The sequence below is a fragment of the Apteryx mantelli genome, chromosome Z, assembly GCF_036417845.1.
Source record: "Apteryx mantelli isolate bAptMan1 chromosome Z, bAptMan1.hap1, whole genome shotgun sequence".
NCBI classification, from domain to species: Eukaryota; Metazoa; Chordata; class Aves; order Apterygiformes; family Apterygidae; genus Apteryx; species Apteryx mantelli.
Window position 1 is genome coordinate 75,921,395 of NC_090020.1, and position 22,139 is coordinate 75,943,533.

The window sequence follows — 22,139 nt, forward strand, 5'->3', positions numbered from 1 at the left end:
CTATCTTGGAAACGCGCAAGGGAGCATTGATTCAAAGCCACAGACATGGTTCTTGCCGCAAGCCCCGGTGTCTGGGAGCAGAAAGCCAGCTGGCACGGACTCCCAAAGCTCCGGTGGCCTGGTCTTTGCAATGCAGCCGTGGCCCCACTTCTGTGGCTCCTTCAGGAAAGAGCTCACGGGGGGAGAAGCAGCAGCACGTTGGGGCCCCCTTTCACCCTACAGACAGGTCTGTCCTCAGAGAGGCCATGGAGCACGCTGGTAAGAGAGTCAGGCACCAAATACCAGAAAGCAGGACTACGCTGTGCAAAGAGCCCTGACTGATCAGAAAGACGAGGCACTTCTCGCCACGCAGGGAGGGCAATTCAAAGGAACTATGAACCTCTCCCAGTGAAGCCGGGCATTTCGGAGGAGCACTCGTCAGCTGAGAGGAATCTGCTGCACCAGAGGTTCACCAGCAGAGCAGCAAGCAGGAGGAGGGGGTTGCTCAGAGCAGTCCTTTGCTCTCAGAACTGGACAAGGTTTTCCAAGAAATCCCAGTAAGGCAGGAAACATATCTTATCTCCAGGTGGCTATGAGCTGGCTACCCCCGTGGCCTGTAAGCCAATGAACACGCCACGAAGTGCTGCACACCAATCTGCAAAGCCATCCAAACACCAGGCTCTGCACAGTCAAGAGGAAGCCCATGGGGCGGGGGGCACCCAGCACTTCTCCAGACAGCACCGGAGCAGGAGGAACAAAGACTGGGTGTAGAAAACGCTCAGGCTTGTTAGAGCATGAAATTCACCTCAGCAGGACCGGACGTGGGGGAACTGTGGGCCATCACAGCTTTACCCTCCCTGCTCTCCCCACCTGCATGCCCAGAGCAGCCGAGGCAGGACACCCCTGGGGAGGGGAGGGAGTACCCCTGTGAGTCCGGGGTAGCCTGGTACCTGGTATCCAAGGATCTCCCCTTTGCAGGAGGGCAGCGCATTCCACCTGAGCGACCCGGTGCTGCGATCCAGTGACAGATTCTCCACTTTGTCCGGCACTGGAAGCACAGGAGGACGGAGTCACGCACTGGGCCGGGGAATGGGGCTGAGGCCAGAGCAGGGTGCAGGCAGCTCCTGGTCCAGAGGACACCCTGCAAACTGACCCCCCAAGCAGGCTCTGCTCCCCAAAAGGGCAGACATACTGCTGCAGCTGGTGTGTCGGGGACGGTGAGCAAGGCATGTGCTCTGCTCTAGGGCCCTGCACAGTCCCTGCCCCAAATCCCTGCAGGCCCCAATCTCAGGACCATCACTGCAGGGAGTAGCTGCAGAGGGAAAGGTGCATTTACCAGCCTCCCCCACCTGTGACACAGCCCAGGACTGTCCTGTCCTTGCTGCACTTGCCCATGGACACATACCTGTTTCCTCTGTCCGGAATTGCCATGTGAACAGGACCGTGCTGGGGGGCAAGGAGATGGTGACGTTGTAGACAGTGAAGGGCTGCAGAGGGGAGTAGGTAAATGTTCCCTTCTGGCCCTGTAGCATCTCCTCTCCCGTGACCTCCTCAGCCTCACAGGGAGGGGAGGAAGGCCCGGCAAGGCGGCACATGGCCCACATGTGCTGGCAGGCATCAGGGAACCTGCAGGTCCAGTTCAGTTTGATGCTGGTAGCAGAAACCTCCAAGGTCCCAGGGACAACCTGGAGAAGTTCTGTGAAGGAAACATTGCAAGCGCATCATTTCCTTCCCTTCCCCTCCTGCCTTTGCAAGGATGCTGCAGTCAGAGCACCCTGCTCCCCACCCAGCGGGGAGGAAGAGGAAGCATGGATCTGACTGCAGTCCCTTCATGTCTCCGAGTTGGGCAGCAGGAGCAGTTTGGGATCCTGGTGCGCTAAGAGGACAGGTATGACATTGTGGGCTGATTCCTGCTGCTTGAGGGGACGGTGCACATTCAGTCAAACTTCAGGTTCAAAGCCACCACATGATTTGACAGGACATGGCCATGAGGAGGTACAGCTGCTGACGTAGGCAAGGGGCCCACCTCTGCCCAGTCTTCACCACAACCTGACAGATTATGGCTCCAACATCATCTCCCTCAACTCCCTTCCTGCATCATCCCCTATCTCCAGTCACAACCCTAACAACTCATACTTCCCTCCCCTTCTTCTTCACACCACCTCCTTCCCACCCTGGGGGTGCTGATTCACACTTCCAGCGGGGCCTCAGACCATGGCTCTCACTCTCTTTTCTATCGTATTCCCTCTGGAACTGCAGGCTAGCGAAAAGTTGACCTGTTGCTGCCCTTTCCGTTGCTGCTGCTGGCACCACTCTACCACCATCTCTTGGCTCCAGCTCTTAGCAGTGGCAGGAAGCCACATCCCTTAGGTGACAGGGCTCTGCATCAAGACTAGCAACGTTCAGAGCACATGCACAGAATCACAGAGTGGTTGAGCTTGGAAGGGACCTCTGGAGATCATCTAGTCCAAACCCCCTGCTCTAGGGTCATCTAGAGCATGTTGCCCAGGACCCTGTCCAGATGGCTTTTGAATATCTTCAAGGATGGAGACTCCATAACCTCCCTGGGCAACCTGTTCCAGTGCTCTGTCACCCTCACAGGAAAGAAGGTTTTCCTTAGGTTCAGATGGAACTTCTCGTGTTTCAGTTTGTGCCAGTTACCTCTTGACCTGCCACTGGGCACCACTGGAAAGAGTCTGGCCCCATCTTCTTTACATTCTCCCTTCAGGTATTTATACACGTTGATAAGATTCCCCCTCCTCATTCTTCTCTTCTCCAGGCTGAACAGTCTCACTCCCTCAGCCTTTCCTCATAGGAGAGATACTCCAGCACCTTAATCCTCTTAGGAGCCCTTCACTGCACTCACTCCAGGAGCTCCATGTCTCTCTTGTATTGCAGAGCCCAGAACTGGACACAGTACTCCAGACATGGCCTCACCAGGGCTGACTAGAGGGAAAGGATCACATCCCTCGACCTGCTGGCAATGCTCTTCCTCATGCAACCCACAATACCATTGGCCTTCTTGGCCACAAGGGCACATTGCTGCCTCATGGTCAACTTGCTGTCCACCAGCACTCCCAGGTCCTTCTCCGCAGAGCTGCTTTCCAGCAGGTCAGCCCCCAACCTGTACTGGTGACTGGGGTTATTCCTCCCCAGGTGCAGGACCCTGCACTTCCCTTTATTGAACTTCATGAGGTTCCTCTCTGCCCACCTCTCCAGCCTGTCAAGGTCCCTCTGAATGGCAGCACAGCCCTCTGGTGTATCGGCCACTCCTCCCAGTTTTGTATCAGCAGCAGACTTGCTGAGGGTGCACTCTGTCCCTTCATCCAGGTCACTGATGCATAAGTTGAATACTGTTGGCCCCAGTATTGATCCCTGGGGGACACTGCTAGCTATAGGCCTCCAACTAGACTTTGTGCCATTGATCACAACCCTCTGAGCTCTGCCATTCAGCCAGTTCTCAGTCCACCTCACTGTCCACTCATGTAGCCCGCACTTCACCAGCCTTGCCTATGATAATGTTACGGGCGACAGTATTGAAAGCCTTCCTGAAGTCAGGGTAGACACCATCCACTGCTCTCCCATCATCTACCCAGCTATCAGACTGCTTAAACATGATTTCCCCTTTGTGAATCCATGTTGAAGGCGATGCACGATTCAGGTGCTGGAGCCTGGGGGCATCACCGTGTAAATGTCAGGACATCGTCATGACCAACTGTGACCCAGACCCACTCCAGTCTGTCAGGCTGGTCTGGCCATACAACGTGCTGCACCGAGGGCGCGCCACCATGACTAGCCAAGAGTGAGAGAAGTTTCCAAGACATGGGGATAGGGGGCAGGAGAAAGCAAAGGCCAGCATGTCCCACATGGGCACCATCACAGCTCACAGGCAGCAACAAAGGGGGCCCCTCTCGCCTCACACCTGGGAAGTTGCGAGGCTGGAGTGATCCTTCAGAGGCAGGGTAGAGCACAAGGGGCCACACTTCCTCCTGGGCTTGTGGGTGCTGCTTCTACAGCTGCCGAACCTCCGCGGACTGGCCCCTGGGAGAAACTATGACCTTCCCATGCTGACTCTCACCTGGACACATGTCCAGGCTCTGCCCCAGCCCAGGACCATCCTGCAGGCAGGCTTTACACTGGCGAGGTGAGTGAAAGTCCAGGCACTAGAGCAAGTGGGAGCTGTGCAGGGCAGCAGCTCCTGCTGCCAGCACAGGCTCTGTGCCGGATCAGCTTCAGTTCTCCCTTGGGCAAATGCCCAGGCACGGGCTATTCCCTGAGCACAGGGCCCTAATGCTGTAGGCCACAGCCCGCATTGCTCTCCCCGCCCAGAAAGAACAAGAGTGGGAGAGTAACCGGAGAATGAGCTGCTCCCTCACTTACCCACACAGGTCATATTCCCCTCGATACGGTGCAAGGTGCCCATGCCATTCCTCATGTGCCAGGCACCCTGAGGACCTGGGTATTCCCAGCTTGGATTTAGCTTGACACAAGTGATCTCCAGGGGGGGAGGCCCATGCCCCTCAGGGCAGCTCAGCACCATCACTTCGTCGTACTCGTAGAAAAACTTGTTTGGAGAGAACAGGAGCCTGGGGTCCCACTGGGGCTTCCGGCATTTCTCTGCACCAACAAGATGTGTAGGCATTAGCAGGGCAGAAGGCTGGCCTAGCAGGGAATGTCAAGGGAGGGAGGGGGTGATACCCTTTCCTGGCACAGTATGACGAGGGAGAGGCAGGGAGCTCTGGGACACAACACGGGGGAGGAGCCCTCCCACACCACGTCCCCAGGCAGGAGCTGAGGCAAAGAAGGGCCCCGCACTGATCCCCTCAGGCCCCCAGGAAAGGCCAGAGGCAGCTGACAGCTCCCGGGTCTCTGCACACCAGGGATGCAACCGTGCAATGTACAAAGCTTGCCCAGAGAAGCTCAGAGAGGGATGAAGGGGGCAGGAGTTGACCATGGGGCTCCAGAGGAGGCACCTCCTGCTGACGCACTTACTGATGCACTCCACGGCCCTCTGAATGTGGGTCCAGTTGCTTGTGCCGATCTTCCCCAGCCACACATCTTGGTTAACAGATCCAGAGTAACTCATGGACTGGACGTTCCCTGAACATTTGACTTGGGAGAAGGAAGGATGGAGACCCCGGGGGCAGCTAAGCCTGATTTTTTCATTCTTTTTGTAGTTTGTGTGGTCTGGTGCCAGCTGGAGTCTTTGATCCCACTGGGGCCTTTGGCATGTTCCTGGCAGAGGCACAAGTTGATGGGGGTTGGTCAGGGTAGTGGGGAGAAGACGAGGCTGTCAGAAGTCACCCGTGATGGAGTCCAGCCCCCAAAGGGAGAGGGGAAGGTGACACACCCCTTGGTCATGACAGGACACCTCAGCCCAGAGTGGTGGGAGGTGGCTCTCCTTGTGCACATGAAGCGGGACTGACCACTTCTCTGCTCTGCCCTTGTGTCTGTGGACACTCTTAGCCCTCCACCACGTCCTGCAGCAGGGAGTTTCCTGGGACAACCACTCCGTGCAGGAGGAGGCTCCTGGTGCGATGGGACATGTCCCTGTTCCCCCATACTCCTGCTCACTCGATGCTACAGTGAGAATGCAACTCAAGACCCAAGCCCTGGCCCACTGGGGCCTTTGGCATGTTTCTGCAGGAGAAACAGAAGGGGAAAGTGGGCAAAGGGTAGTCAGAGTGGGGAGCTGACCAGGCAGGGCACGGTAGATGATGGCGGTGTCAGCAATGGATTCCTGCCCCTAAAGGGAGAGGGGAACTTGACGCATCCATCCAGCCTCGCCTTCCGCTCACAAAGAATGACTGATCCCTGCTTCCCTGCTCTGCACTCACAACCATGGACACTCCTTACCCCCTCTGCATCCCACAGCAAGGAGCTTTCTGAGGCCATTTGCACCATGTAAGGAGACACCTCCTTTGACTCCTTTGGTCCTGCCATCTTCCCCACCCCTTAGTACCTCGTTACGAAGAAGACCCTGAAGCACCAGCCCAACCCACCGCAGGCTCTTTCACACCCCCTCCACAGCCTTGTCCAGCTGAAGAGCCCTGTTGTCTTTCACACTCCTTGCACAGAGGCCGATCCCACCTTGCTGCATCCTCCTGCCCCTGCTCTGCCTGTCCCGAGATGCAGGGAGCAGGCCTGCGGAACCGTGGGCTCATGTAGCACGCAGGGTGACTCCCTGTCCCACCTCCCCTGCGCTCTGGACTGCCACGCACAGCCATCCCCACGCTCGGCCAAGCTCTGCCCTGCCAGGGCAGCTCTGCACCCACCAGCACCTGAGGGAGGGCATTGCTCTTCCCCCCAGGCGTCACTCCACTGCCGCCAGCCCAGACGCTGAGGGCCACCTGAGCACTGGCCACTCAGGGCTCCCCTTTGGTCCCCTCAAGCCTGGCTGCAGGGGCTGTGCCAGATGCCTCCCACCCCTCAACTACATGGGCGGGCAGGCAACACAGGAACAGGGCAGACCTGCACCTTCCGGGGTGGCACCAGGAGGTGCATTGGAGCCCAGGGCACCTCAGCAGGCACCTCACTGAGAGCCTCTGATCTTGCCCCAGGCCCTGGCGCTACATCCGCAGGGCCCCAACTTGGCCTCCTCAGGAATGACCACAGGTGACGCCAGTTGGCCTGGCTACGGGGAAGTCATCTCCTGTACCCTGGCTGGCCTCTTCCGCCAGGAGGCACAGCAGCAAGGGGGGACTGTGGCATGCCTGGCACTCAGCCGGGCAACATCACGACCAGCCACCGTGGGTCAAGGCTGAGAGGGCACTCAGGAGAGCTGCTGCTGCATCACTTACTGGTACACAGCACGGTCTTCCCAGTGCGGATCCAGCCACCTGTGCTGTTCCTCCCCCACCAAGCATCTCTATACACTGGCTTTCCAGAACTCTGTTGCACAATTTCCCTTGCACATTTGACCTGGCTGAAGGATGGCTCCAGATCTTCAGGGCAGGTCAGCGTCAGTTCTTCGTTCGGTTCATAATGGCTTTTCGTTGGTGAAAACTGGAGGTGTTGGTCCCACTGGGGTTTTGGGCACTTTCCTGCCAGAGAGAAAGCGTCAGCCCCTTTACTGGGCCTGGGAGATGCTCAGGCTGGGGAAGGGAGGATAGCTCAGTGTCAGCTCTTCATTGAGCCCATAAAAATCTCTGCTCTGGGGCAAAGTGGAGCCTTGGGTCCCACTGGGGTTGCTGGCATCTCACTGCATAGGGAAGAGGTGGGAGTCAGTGGGCCAGGAAGGGGCTTGCTGTGGGTCTCCAGCTCCAAGGTGGTCACCCAGGCAGGGCAGCAGACCTGGTGACATCCAGAGCTGTCTCAAGCATTTGAAGTGCTCCTATGAAATGGGCAACAGCTGACGGACTGGTTGGTGCCTGTGGGTCAGGACCAGGGAGAGGCTAGTAAGGGTGTCATCGTGGTGAGACTGTGTCCCCACCACCTCCTCAGGTGAACGCATGGGCAAAGTCCTGTTTAGGCAACTTGAAGAAGTCTCCAGATAAACAGACGTGGAAGGCTTCAGCCTCCCCAAGATCCGCTGGGAGGGCAACACTGTGGGGTGCAACAGTCCCGGAGATTTCTGGAGGGACTTGGGCATAACCTCTTAGCACAGCCACTGGATGGGCCAGCCAGGGCAGGGGCCTTCTGGGACATGCTAGTCGCGATCCAGGAAGAGCTGGCTGGGGATGTGATAAACAGTGGCAGCCTTGTGACCAGGAAAGAGCAGCGTCTGAGATCCCCAAGGCAGCAAGGAGGGCACGTAGCAGAGCACACAGCCCAGCCCTCAGGAGGGCAGACGTCTTCTTACTCTGGGCCTGGTCAAGGTGTTCCCATGGGAGGCAAAGGCGGTCAGGAAAGCTGGCAGGTCTGTAAGCACAGCCACCCCCAAGCACAAGATCGGTCCATCCCCACACTCAGGAAAACGAGCAGACGTAACAGGGGACTGGCTTGGCTGAGCAGGGGGCTGAGCTGCAGCACAAGAAGGCAGGATATGGCAGGTGGAAGGAATTTTCTAGGACAGCCAGCACAGAGGGGCTGGTGCCAGCCCAGGACCCTGCGATCCCGGTGATGTGGGGCTGTGCTTACCCTCGCAGGTGGCAGTCCCATTCCACAAGCTCTGGCTCCTGTTGGAAATGCATCTGAGCACAGGGACTGATGGCTCGTAGCCCCCAGCACAACTCAGCTGCACCAACTCATTCAAGGCATAGCTGGTCTTGTTAGGGGTAAACTGCAGCTTGGGGTCCCAGTCGGAGGGGGCTTCGCATCTTCCTGTGTGCAAAGAAATGAGGGAGAGCCCTGGGGTTCACCAGGCTCTGGCATCATCTGTGGGGTGATGGGACCACATCCAGAGGGGCGTCAGGCCCCTCACTTCAGAGGGGTTGCAGGGATGAGCCCCTACCAGGATCAGGCCCCTAGACCAACCCCCGATGCATTTACCCCAGTCACACTGGGGGCAGTGCAGGACGGGTTCCTGCAGGCACGCCTGCCCACCCTGCGCTGTTCCACGCCTCTGCCGAGGGATACCATCCATGGGATCCAGCAGCCTGGTGGATCTGTCCCAGAGACAGGGACTGTGGAAAGGCACCAACCCCAGTTGCCACCACACAGCTGCATTCATGTCACACTGCTGTGCAGCTCCTAGCACTACCTGCCCATACCCATAAGTACACTTATTTCCCAAAAAGAAAAAAAGACACTCAAGGTACACATTTGCTTTTGCTCTGCAGGTCACACTGGATATTTTCTCCTCTCCATCCCTTGCCCAAACCACCCATGGGCTCCTAGGACTGGGTATCAGCTGCCCCATTCCCCTGCCATCCCCTGCCTGGGAAGGTCAACAGCTCCACACATGGGCTGCCTGAAAGGAATCCATAGGGCCTACAGGGTCTGGCCCTACTCCCCAGGGCCTGGGACATGAGGACCACCACACACCCGGCATACTCACGGAGGCAGGAGAAGTTCCAGTCTGCCCTGTTGTCCTCCACCTCTGTGCAGGTGGCACTGAATAGCTCATCTTTGGAGTCCCCAGGGCAGGTCACTAACACTGTCTCATTCACTTGGAACTCCTCCCTGTCGGTGGAAAAGCTCGCTGTCTCAGGCAAGCTATCCCTTTTGCATGTCGCTGTGTGGGGAGAAAACAACAGACTGAGACAGCACGCTTGTACCTGCCTGCAACTGGGCCTGTGCTACAAGAGTAGAGCAGGCATGAAGAGCTGCTCAGCAAGCCAGATCTGGCCCCCTTTTCTGCTGCTGAGCAGGCTCCAGGGTGAAATACAGACACCACCCCTTCAGGAACCGCCACATTGGCCAGTGACCCAGAACCAGTGGGCGGGGGTGCCTCCCGCAGCTCCTTACGGAGCCGCCGTCTCAGGTGCGCGTGTCCTGGCCCTGTGTCCCTTTCTTGCTATCAGAGGTGACAGCATCCAACGGGGACAGCTTTTCAGAGGCAGAATGCAAGGTCAGCCCGGGACCCACGTGTATGCAGGTAGCACATGAGGCCAGACGTCTCCCCACACTCCGGTAGGATGTCCCCCCTTCAAGGCTGAATTAAGGAGCTGCCGTAGTCTCTCCTTCACCTTCTCCTCAGTTATGCTGGTTGCACCAGGCGAATACCTTAGCCTTCCACCCCCCTGCATAGGAGACGCCGTCTGGCATAACAGCTTGCATGCTGCTGTTCTGATATTAATACACAGCAGCTCTTCGGGTGCCCATCGTGCTTATACCTATTACTTCCACTTCCCTCAATGGCCTGCCCTGCACGGATAGGAATCGTTCACTGCTTTGTCCTGGCAACATTTCGCATGTGACTGAAGCAGCAATTCAGGTTCTTAGGAATTAATTGGGCCCAAGTATGCAACTGAAATTAGGGTGAATCAAGAAGCTGAAGTGCAGCAGAATCTGTATTTAGTGAATTTGTATGTCTGTTTACACCAAGAAAAATTTTCTCCTTCAATGCGTGCAGGATAGGAGTGGACATAAGAAAACCCACAGATTTTAGGCAATCAGAAAAACTGGAATGTGACAATAAAACTTCAAATAGTTTTGCACCCAGGCACAAACCATTTAGTAAATCACTCAGTACACACTATTCCTCATATAAGCAACTCATACCTGGCCTCATGTCCAGGCTCAGCAGCACCCCTGTGGTCTTACCAAGTGACTGGATCAAATTTATTTCATTCCATTCACTGAAATCAGCATATGAAGTCAGGTGATTAAGACAAAATGTATAGCGTTAAATTAAATCTCTCCCCAGATTTTTCTGCTTGTTGTTTTTAGATAAAAATTTCATGCATGACTACAAATTTGTTGTAATTTACTTATTATTGCATTAAGTCACATTTCAACATATGCACTGCTGCTTACTTTTAAGATGGTATCATTGTTTTTAGAACAAAATGAAAGAAAAGTGAGTCACAGTTTTCAGTCATAGAAGAAGTCTCTCCATCATGCCTATTTCCATAAGCCTTTTAGAAATTTTAGTAGGCAATTCTCAACCCATGAAATAAAGCAACTTCTCTTAAATGGAGACATTTAAAGATTCTTTCAAATGCAGATTATCAAATGGTTATATTATGGCGATGTGTCAAAATTTTCATGTATTCAAGACAGAAATCATAGAATCCTTAAAGCCGTTAGCAGATGGGGAAAAACTGTCGGAAACTTTCCATTACAAACTTCAGTTTGAAATGATATTTAACTGTCTGCATGTTCAGCTGCATTCTGCAGCATATGGATTATGCAGCTGATGGAAGTAAGCTTTCATATTCATTTTCCATTAGTTTCTATGCAGAAATGGTGCTATCTCTTCATGACACTAATTTGGGTCTCTCTCCACTGACCAGATATCAATTTTCATATAATGATAACAAATTCACCTAAGAGCATTCTTTGTCCAACAAATCTGGTTGTAACTAGGCAAAGGTTTTCCAGAGTTACTGGGTTCCTGCCAGCCGCAGACAGCGAGTTTGCACTGCCTCGTAACACACATAAATAGCATTAGGACTCACCGTTAAACCATGATTGCTCTGCACTCCTCGTGCAACAGCCCAGCAGACCACAACAGCTGCATCACCTCAGCCAGGATAAAAGCCCTGGCAAGTAAACGGGATGAAATCCCACCAGATTGGTAAATCAAGCAGCAGTGCTTTCAGCCAGATGAGAACTATCTGCAAAGGTATTTCCAAAGTTTCATTTTGCATTTCAGTGGCTGAGATCGCTTCTGCACGAGGTTTGTGCAGCCACGGGGATCCTTTCGGCTTTGTGTCACTGCATAAACATGAACAATCGTTGCTCGAAAAGAGGTCCACAGCCACTGGCCTCAGGCAACAAGCAATTTGAGGAAATGAAACCCTGCCAGCGGAGACATCTCCGATTGAGCCGCTGGAGCCCAGATGGATGTGAGAGCTCACGGCACAGCTGGTCTCTCCCAGGCTGCCCCCAGCCCTGATCTTCAGCTCAAAGGGATCCCTTTGCTTTTCTTTTTGTAAGGGCTGCCACAGATGCTGGGAGCTTTTACAGCCTCCTCAGTGACATGAAAACTGCCAGCAGCACAGGACATGGCAACCTGCTGGGCAAGAAACGAGGAAGGAAAGGGAAATTCTCCTTCACGTGGAACTTGCTGACACAGTGCAGGTTTTGAGAGATATCTGGGACAGTGTCTTCCTACCAACATCAATGCCCTGCCAGCTGGGGGATGTTTGCAACCATAAGTCAGAGCTCTGCCTTGCTCCCAGGCCTCCCTGAGCCTTTGCAACAAAACATTTAGTGCCCTTAATGTGGTACTACCTTTTAAACTACTTTTTAAAAGGTTGTTTCTTGCAATTGTTATTTCAGGGGTGTAACACAGTGCAGACTTATCATAGCACAAAGGAGAAATATGCTTTGTTTAAAGTTTATGATTCCTTTTTATTAAAAGGCAAAGCTTCCGCAGGCTGAAAATAGGTGTAGTCAACATTATGTTGCTTAGTGCCGATAAGCCAAAAACAGGATGGATTGATTCAACCCTTAGTTATGGGGTGATTCAGTTAAGTAAGAGAAATTGCTGCTGTGTAAGTCTCCCTGGCTCACTCCCCCTCCCCGGCTGGGGGAGAGTGCGAAGGGACTCCTTGGGCTGGACCAGCATAAGGAGTCGCACATTTCTGACCAGGCTGGCTCCCTTTGCCGGGACTCCAGTGAATTGCTTCTCTTAACCCTGGGCCTTTATCAGCCCTAACCTTTTACCAGAGATGTGAGCATCCTTTCCCTTTCCCTTCTTCACACAGGAAGGACCCGGCAGAGGAGCAGTTTCACCCTGGGTTGGTTCAGACTTCCCATCGGTGTCTGCTAGGTGGGGTGGTTTCTGAAGGGCGGTAGGAAGCTGCTGCCACCAAATGCAGTTTCCAGTGTGGCATAAGGCAAAGGTGCATGGCTGAAATGTGCCGCTGTAATGACAGCATGTAGCTGTGAGCCAGCAGCGTGTCAGTGGCCACATCTCACGTTTGGGCCCAAGGACTACACTGGCGAGCAGTCCCGCAGGCAAGCCCTCTTGTTTCTCCTCAGACCCATCCTTTGCAACTTGCCCTTCCCTTACCGAGTCCCCTGAGCTGTGTGGGTGGGCATTAGGCTCATTTTTCCTCCACGCCAGCCCCTCTGCACACATCGGCCTGATGGGTGCAGCCCTGCCAGGCTCACACGTGGGGCAGAAGCGGGCCAACGCAGTGACTGGACCCAGGCTGGGCAGACACCAAGTGGGGCAGAGCTGAATACTGGCGGTCTGAGAGCTGGGTGCAGAGAGATCGGAAAAGGCAGGCAGAGGCCACAGCTAACCCCAGTCCTTGGAGGAGTCAGAGCCTGAAAAGCACTGCTGCAGAGGAACACGCTAGCCTTGGAAACTAGCCTGGGAATTAATGCTATCTGACAGAAGGACAGATATAAAAAAACCAGCTCACTTGCCTTGGAAAGGGACAGTGTACACAAGCGAGACAGCCTGGGAGGATGCCAATGCCTGTTTGCCTCCCATATGCAAAGCACCCTGCTAGCAGCATTCGTGCCTGCAGAGCACCTCCAGGGCTTGCCTTGCACGGGACCCTGGTGCTGCTGAGCAGCTGAAGGCGTTTGGGGTGTCACAGAACTGATACCGTCGGCATTAAGGCATCTGCAGCTGCTCAGAGCCCTTTCCACTGTCATTTCTGATGACCATCTGAGGGCAAAGCCTCGAAGTCTCTGCTTCCCCATGGAAGGGGGAAGAGAAAACACTCTCAATCTGTGCCTGCTTTTGCCTCAAGAATATCTCCAAACATAACCCAGCTCAACCTCCCTTCTCCAGTAAGCCCAAGCCAAGGAATGTAATTATTACTTGAGATTCACTGGGCTGAGCCAATCCATGACTGCTGGAGGCGGTGGGAATGCACGGGTTGGGATGCACATGTTGGGGGGGACTCTGCTGTAATTGTCCTCTTTCTTGCACTCCTTCCCCAGCCACTCAGTAACTCTTGCTGGGGGCAAGGAGATCCTTGGAGCAGAGGAACCTTTGCTCTATCCCAGGGCAGATGTTTGTACGCTTTTGCAGTGCCATCGGCCATGGGAAGATGCATGGGGGTAAGTGAGTCAGAGTGCACCAGATCTGCCCCAGTTTCGCCAGTTGTGCAAAGCAGACAGACACACGTTGTCTTCACCCGGTAGATTGGCACTGCTGCAGAAGGGATGGTGCTCAGAGAGGAAGGGGAAAGAAATACTCAGCAGGGCTTCTAGCGTTGTAGGGACTAACACCATCCCAGGGAGCAAAGAAACAGTCGCCCAACTTTTTTTTTTTTTTTTTTTAAACACCTGCACCATAGTACGCAAACAGCCACCCACAGGCCCCTCCGCCCCCAAGTAGAGGAAAGAGGCTGAGACAAGCGAAATTTTGGTATGGAAAATATGGTGTAGATGTGACAAAACACACACCTCTCATAACGTGTAATATGTGCTCGTTGCAAAACGGAAAATGCTAGACTCCTAGGTGTGGTAATAAAAGGTTAATGCATTTGCCTCACAGTCAAAGACGACTGTTACATTTTTCTTCATTTGATATTATTAAATGAATATCCTCCTTATTATTATTGTTCAATACCTGCAAATAGACTAAGCACTTTACAGAAAACGTCCAGAATGTCTGTCATTTCTGCAAAGAGTTAGTGAGTCTGGCAGGCAAAGCAAAGCCCTAACATGCCCTAGAACAGGGTGTTGGAGAGGATCAGAAGAAAGAAGAAATAGCTATTCTGGTTATTCGGGTCAGATTCCTGGGGTTGGCCCTTTGCTTGCCAGGAGAAGATGTATGTTCTTACAAAGTGTTATCCAGTATCTGGAGAATAAATGACACTGTGAACTTCAAGGAGCAGCAGGTGAAGTTAAACACCAGCTAATACATGTGAAAGCAAAGTGTATTGTTGGCACCGGAGTCTACCCTGCATTTAATACCCCGTGTTTACTGACACGAGCTAAGAAAAGCCACCACTGTTTTCACTAGTGGAGAGTGGTATTGTAAGTGACTGAGAACACATGCATTGGTGCTTAAAGCATCGCCATGCTCGCTGCTGACAGCCAAAACCGCTGTGTGAGTCTTTAAGAGTGACTGGCAGCGTGATAGACCTCAGGGATGCTCTACATGCAAGAGGCACCAAGGAGAGGAGGTGATGAAGCAGGGTATTGATCTAGGCATTGCAGAAGAGCAGGGGAAGCAGCAGCGCTTTAACCTTTGCTGCGCTGCCACACAAAAGGACATTTGACAGAGTCTTAAAAATAGGTGGTGAAATAATCGTTTCCTGAATCTGTACTCTGGTAACAGATAGCAAAAGCATGGTGGAGCACACAGTTCGCAGCCAGGGTGTAACACAAAATCTTCCAGTGCGAGTGTGGCTTTATTTTAACTAACTCTCACTGACCCGCCAGTCATTGCATCCATGATCCTAGTTAGGACTCCTTGCTAGCTGCTGATAAATCACTGCGAAATGTCAAGCAAGGCTGATGAGGAAGGGGCTAGGACAGCCTAGATAACAGACCCTTCCTCTGCAGAGAAAACCCCCCTGAAGCTTTTTCACTTCTTGCCGAGGCTCACTGGTCTGTAAAGGGATGAGGTTCTTGTACAGGTGGGATAACCCAGGGGAGGAAAAAAAAACCCTGCGAGAACAACACAGCAAGACAATAGGGGACAACAGAACAATGCGCCTTGTTCAAAGCGCCCTTCGTGGTACAGCTGCTGGGGTGACAGTGAGAACAGGGAGGCGCTGCCCCGGCTCTCACCGCGCGCCGCACGCCAACCACATCCTCTGCTGCAGCTGCTCACCTCTTTCCTGCCTGCTACTCGCAGCACTGGCACCACGTACGCCGAGCGGACCTCCTGCGCTGCCCTGGCACGCTGTTGTGTCACCTGGCCTCACCTCCTCAGCGAGCCCAGGGCCCCTGCAGCCCAGGGAACTGCCCCAAAACCCTGATCCCCCCCATCCTTACCCCTGAAGCTATCATGATGCCTGCCACTTTTCAGGAACTTGCGCTGCCAGTGCTCAGAGTGAGGGGACAGGGTGACGTGGGGGACAGACGCACTCGGCATGCGGGAGCCCTGCTGCAGGGCAGCATCGTGCAGTGGGAGAAGCTCTTCCATACAGGGACAGTCGCCCCTTTCCAAGCATCCCTCCCATCTGCCAAGGTCATGGGAGATGCTCAGGGACATCCAGGAAAGGGGGCCTTAGGCCGTGTTCTGCCCCCATGCCTCCCATCTCCCTTACCTGACCCTGCCCCACTGCCCCATGGAGGCCTCTTCCACCCCAGGGCGGTGGGAGGTTTCTGGGACCCTGAGCCCCTCCTGGTCATCCCCATGTCCTGGCATCAGCAAGATGAGGCCCCTGAGCCCGGTCCCCGGGATGTGATGAGCCCACGTGGTGAGGACACAGGCAGGGCTGCCTGCAGCACTGGGTGCGGCTGCTGCACGTTTTCATCTTAGTTCCTCTTTTCTCAGACACCAAGGTGCAAACTCAGCAGTGCCATTTCCACCGCAGGCAGTCCCAGGGCCCTCCTGGGACAGCCAGGCAACGGCACTGCGCAGAGCACGCCGAGGGTTTGCCAGCCACCGGCTCCCCACTGTGTCTCTGCGTGCATGGTGTAGCCAGGTCCTGGCCTTAGCGTGCCCACGTGTGCCGTGCTTGTGGGTTGCAGAGCCGTGCAATGCATGAACTGCACATGCTAGCCCTGCAGGGGATCCGGATGAGGGGAAGCCACCGCGGGCAGGAGGATATCCTCCGTTGTGGGCTAGCCCTCGGTTTTCGAGTGACAGAGTACTGTGCTCACAGTCCCTGCAACCACAGGGACACCTCCCCCTGGGAATGGGCTTGAGGCTCTCAGGGTCCGTGTCACAGAGCAAAGACACTGCTGTCACTTCACCGGGCCCATACTGAAATTAGCAAGCAAAGATCCCTGTCCTGTTCCCAGGTCTCTGTGACAGCCAGGGTCTTTAATCAGCTCCTTCTTTTAGCCAGAGACATCCCCACAGCAGGTCAGGACAATGTGAGCAGCTGCTAATTTAGTGATTTTTGTCACCTAGCCTAAGCAAGATTAGTTTAGAGAAAAACTCAGCTTCAGACAGATGCAGAGCAACACAGGATCACAGCCCCAGGAGCCGAACCCAACTCTCACACCATGCCAAGCTGGACTGATTCAGTGTCCTCCTGGTAGGTCATACAACATTTGACCCTGCAGAGACACATTGAATTACTCTGCTTAGATGCAAATGTCAGCCTCCTTTCTCAGTTTTGCTGCCAGATGCTAGAAATAGCAAAACAACCGTGATCCGCTCTTAGAAAGCAAGCCGTGCTACAAGGTACCTCTGCCTGAGCCTGGGGAGGCACGTGCTCCACATTCACTGTGCATGTCTCTCCCTACCCCAGGTCTCCGTCTGCTCTGAGCTGTTCAGGGGAAGCTGAGGGCTGCCCGTTACTGGGAGGGCAGCATCCCTCCAGCCACCAGCAACGGGTAACGTGACTCGTGCTCATTGTCATGGCAAGTCACCACTCACAGGTTTCCCTGCAGAGACAGTGATTCACCCCTCTGGCACACCAGCTCCTGGTGCAGGGCACACTACAGATACTGGCAGCCCTGGAGCACAGCACAGGGGACAGGATGCAGTCTCCTTAGGAAGAGCAGGCAGAGCCCTGGGACATGCCCCTGCCCCTCCTGGGTCCACAGAAGCCCTTTAAAGAGCAGTCCAACTGAACTGCTGCTCCTGCCTCCCAGGGTCTCTGGGGAAAGCAGACTTCCCCATCAATACAGGGGCTCAGCTCGCAGCTCCTGAGGTCTTTGCTGAGGACTATCCCCCATCACCCCTGCGATGAGGACATTGCTCTGGTGGCCCCAGGAAAGCCAAGCACTCCTGTTTCTGGGGACACTGCCCTCTCCCCAGAGGAACATTATGGCCCCAGCACCCTGAGGCTTACTGCCCTCCACCCCAAACACAGCTTCACCCCACTGCTACCCGACTGATGCCTGACTGTCTTGGGACTGATGTAGTCGTCAAGTCCACCCTTCTCCAGCACAGCTGCTCTGAGCCAAATGGAGTAAAGACCCATTGCAAACTAACAGAAAGAGGAGCAGTAAAACCTCTTCTTGCAGACACAGAAGCAACAAAACAAGTCAAGTCCTACCTGTTTTCTTGGCTTCTTCTGGGGCTTCAGGACCAGGCTCTTTCTGTCCCCATGCAGCCAACAGAGATGCAAGAACCAGGAGAAAGGCCCATCTCAGGTCCATATTATCATAAAGTCCCAGGGCACAACTGAGGTCTCAGGCCCCCTTGCTGCCTCTCAGTTTACCCGTCTGATTGCAAGAGGTGCAAGCACGGAAAGGAAGCAGCCACACAGAGAAATTGCATGTGGTGCAAGAGGCTTCCTCATTGGAGAGGGAACCTCCGCCAGTGTCAGTGCTGCTTTCGTTCTTCTCTTTTGTGCACTGGGGCAACAGGCAGCTTCACACCCCTTTTGCAATCTCACGGCTCTTTGAGCTGTTATCTCTTTAGAACCGCCTAGTTTTCAGCCTTTCTGACAGGAGCAGTCACTAGCCACAACACCTGGCATGCTTGCTCTCTGCACGGATCTCAGAGGTCCGAGAAGGACATGTGAACATTGCTGGTTCATAGTTCTCCAGACCTGGGGTTTTTCAGGAACATGCAGCTTCCACACTCACATGGAAAACATGAAGAGACCACATCAGGCTGTCAGAACAACCCTCCCCTTTTACTGCCTGAGAACTTAGGAGGGATTGTGAAGCAAGGGCCCCTAAATTGCGCAGGAGGTCTTAATTACCCCAATGTACATGTCTTAGGCCAAGGTTTTGGCAGAAATGGCTGGGTGCTCGAGATTGGACTGAGGGCAGATGCTCAGGAACAAGCTGTCCCAGGGCCTGGGAGCACAAGTGCTCTGGCTGGTTGTGCCACAGGGAAACCCTGGGAGGGGGAACCAGCGAGAAGAGCTGGGAAGGCAGCAGCAGACACAGCCCAGAGAGATGCTGGCAGTGAGGTGAGAAGGAGCTGCCAGCAAGACTGTCCGTGTGGCTGCAGGCTGGTGGAACCGGCCATAGCAGCAAACCTGACCATCAGAGATGGCCTAGGGCAGCAGTCAATGAATTTGTGCTCTGGCCTGCCCAGCAGCTCTTGCCAGAGGTGCTCGGTCCATGCCCCAGCTGAAGCACACAGTTGGGGAGAAACCAAGTCCTGAAATCCTGTCCGCACCTTCCCAGAAGGGCCAGCAGCCCCTTGTGATATAGACTTCTTTTCTGTGCCCTCCAGGAGGGTCCGGGACTCCCAAGCATGGGGCTTGTCTCAGCTTTGTGCTGATGCACATCCTTCACTTGATCCACAAGCCCTGTAACATGATGCATTCCCTGCCTTGCTGGCCTTGGCACAGGTAGGGTGTGACACGGCAGGGAAGCCCCCTCCAAAAATAGTCTATCCCCAGCAGTCCCAATAATCTGACCCTGAGCAAAACATTGTAGAAGTCTAGTTTTGGCATTTCCCCAGCAATGCTGCTTGGGGCGGGTGCTCCAGCAGCCAAGCACCTCTCAGGGACGGAGCTGGAGTCTGCCTGGATGCCTCTTTCCCGCCCTCACATACTCGGAAATGCAACCTCAGCCTCCTTTCCCCCATCAGTATTTCATCTCTTCCTGCAATAGAGCTGCTACCCAGGGCAGAGACCTGCCTTTCTATTTCCTCTGCTCAGACACAGAACTAACCCATGCAGGGTTTCCCTTACCTGAGCACATATTTGCCCTGGCAGAAGTGCCTGGGGCTCCCAGGGTGCAGCCTCGACCCCCATGTAGCAGCATGGTGCTGCCCAGGGGTACGCAAGTGTGACCCAGCCAACTGCGGTCACTGGCAGCTCCCCGGCTCTCCCTGCAGCAGAGCATCCTTCTGCCATGCTCTGCCTCAGGCATGAGTTTTGGTGGGGAAAACATCTGCTCCTCTGCCTCCAGCACCTGCAGGAACTCAGATGCTGCCCTCCCTGCTTGCTGGTGTTTAAGCCTACACCGGGGATTTTCAGCGTAGGGGGCCAAGAAAGGACTATGAAAGCAAACCACACCAGTAGGAAGAGGTTTCCCGTTTGGGGGTCTTTGGAAAACGGCTAGGGGAATTCCATAAATCAAACAAGGCTGAAAAAACGCAGCCCCGGTGGCTCTGTCTGCCGATCCCAGCGCAATGGTTGTCAGGTCAGACCCATGCTAACAGTATGACATCCCCAAAAGCCCTTCATTACCCCATCTGAAACCTCAAGTGCCACAGAGGAAGTGTGGCTCAAGCAGCTGTCAGGAAGCCCTGTGCATTTGCTCAATCTTTCTCTTCACACTTCCCTTTGTACCACATCAGAAAATCTAGTCTTGACCATAACCCAGGCTCTGCATTGCAAGACGGCACCATGGGCCCAAGCATTCCGGGAAATGACTTTGGGGCATGCTGCAGTGCAAGGACCTGCAGAGAGGAGCAGCTGGGGCTTCCCAGGGAGGGGGGGAGAGCAACCACCCCCCAACACTGTGAAAAGCAGTTGTGCAATGTGGGGCCCTGGGTGGGACAGCAGGAGCTGGGCAGAGCTGGTTAGGGCTCTCCAGGAGCTTTTCCAAAAAAAAAAAAGGCAAGCAGCACCGCAGTACTCTGGCAGTGCCGGGGTCCAGGCATACAGCTGTGCACGCGCCTCATTTTGCACGAGCCTTGCAGCGTGGCTTCGTTCCCTACAGCCTGTGGCCGCCCCTCCAGCGCGGCTGGCTCACTGCCTCCCTAGCCAGCGCATTGACATTTGAGTCATGTTTCTCAGAGCTGTTGCCACCCCGTGGGATGTCACTCCTCCACTGTGGGAACGGGCACTGCATGAGCACAGGTTCGTGGGGTTTAAGGCTAGCGGGTACCACTGCAACCCCTCCAGAGCCTGGCACTGGAAGCAGCACGTGGGAGAGTGCAGGAGCAGCAGAAAGCACCTCCAGCCCTCATTTCAAAACACTGAATGACCCCGCAGTGAATAGCTCAACGCTCTCAGCGTGGCACTCTTTGGCCTGGACCAGGGTAACTCTTTCTGCCGAGGGCAGACTGATCCCACTCATGCTGTCTGGCTGTTTGAAGATCTTTTCTCTGGACGTCTTTGTGTCATGTTTGCTGAGGAGTCACCAAGAAAGAAGGATCCACTGCTGGAGCCTCCCAGAGCTCTCCCATGGTGAGATGAATGCAAGGACTCACTTAGCTTTTCACTGTGAATTTGTCTTCTCTAAATTCTCCTTCATGCCCTGAAAATATATTTGCCCTACAGACACTGGCAGATTTGCAGCTCTTGAAGTGATTGCAAAAAGGATTGCTTGCTGCTTTTGCAGGCTGTTCTTCCCTCTCTCTTTTTTTCTTTACTTTTTTTTTGTCTTACTGAGCTTTTACATCCAGCTTGATATATATATATATATATATATATAAATATATATATATATTTTTTTTCATCTGGACATGGCTTCAGCTCTTTGAAGGGGACCCTTCTGTTTCTACTGTTCTTTGGCCCTGACAGTTAGCCCTGCAGGCACCCCTTTGTCATTTGATACCAGGCTGCAGCAGGAGCCCTGAAAGGCTACCTTAAATCTTTGCAGGCTTGCTGGACACCATATGACCTTGTTGCTTCTTTTAGCTTTTTTTTTAGTCCAAGTTTCCTCATTTCATGCATTTCCCCTTTCTGAAGCTGAACAAAGCTGCACTGGACTTTTCAATCTTTCATACTTGCACAGAGCCATTGAAACAAAGTACATTGTGGCTGCCATCAGCGGACAGCTTTTTGGTGAGAACATGCTCAGCTGAGTCCCACATGATGCTCAGTTCCCCATCTTCCTCCCTGAACTTCTGGCACATGTGGAAGAGCCGCATGTTGACACCTTGCCTCCATCTGGTATTACAAACCAGCCATCTGGCTACTTGAAGACTAACACCAGTAGCGCTACAGCCTGCCTCTTCCTTTTGATAGGGATCCCCATCTCCCAAAGTGTATCTGTGGTACAGAGGAGTCTGCATCCTCTTCTAAAGTGGAGGTCCCATCAATGGGCTTGTCTTAGGCCATACCTTGGAGAAAGGGCAATTTGCAAAGTCCCTGAAGGTCTCACCGCCTCTTTCCTCCACAGTGTTGGGGCTGCTCCATGCTCTCCCTGAAGCTGTCATCAGAAACCCTGCCCGTGTCCCTTTCAGCCAGCCAGCCTGTTCCCAGGAGAGCCCGTGACCTTGGACATCCCTGGGCCACCAGCACTGCACACCACCACCACCCTGCTTGCTCCCAGAGGCATGGGCTGGCGCTGAGTTACCGGCCATGTGCAACTGAAGCAAATGACTCCTGGAGTGAGCTGTGAGATGAAGGCTACATCTTGCTGTCAGCCAAACATCTCCACTCCTGACTGCAGGAATCACGCTCACTCCACATGGGCCCTCTCCTCCCTGCAAACCGTGCCCTTGCCTGGTCCTGGCCTCCTGCCTGCAGCTGGAAGTCTGTGCTTGCTCCCATGAACACTATGCCAGTGCACGATGCCCTCCAGTAATGGCTGGAGGCTTTCAAATCCTCCCTTAAACCTCCCCCGCACTGTCATCCAAGGACCACTCACAGCTGCTGATGTGCAGAGACCAGTGGCTGCTGTACTGGTGGCTACTGGTTGGGTCTTCCCTG

General features: G+C 54.2%; 1 protein-coding gene across 1 annotated transcript in view; it reads right to left on the bottom strand.

Annotated features, from left to right (window-relative positions):
* Positions 1-17,770, bottom strand: part of LOC106493254 (receptor-type tyrosine-protein phosphatase mu-like) — a 30,910-nt gene extending 13,140 nt beyond the window's left edge. The window contains exons 1-8 of the mRNA XM_067316232.1: positions 17,625-17,770; positions 8,918-9,094; positions 8,059-8,241; positions 6,780-7,022; positions 4,972-5,214; positions 4,360-4,596; positions 1,385-1,675; positions 930-1,027 (exon numbers count right to left, since the gene is read on the bottom strand). Of these exons, the coding sequence (XP_067172333.1) occupies positions 930-1,027; positions 1,385-1,675; positions 4,360-4,596; positions 4,972-5,214; positions 6,780-7,022; positions 8,059-8,241; positions 8,918-9,094; positions 17,625-17,727 (1,575 nt within the window). The 5' untranslated portion in view covers positions 17,728-17,770. The remainder of the gene's footprint in view (positions 1-929; positions 1,028-1,384; positions 1,676-4,359; positions 4,597-4,971; positions 5,215-6,779; positions 7,023-8,058; positions 8,242-8,917; positions 9,095-17,624) is intronic.
* Between the last annotated feature and the right edge of the window lie 4,369 nt (positions 17,771-22,139).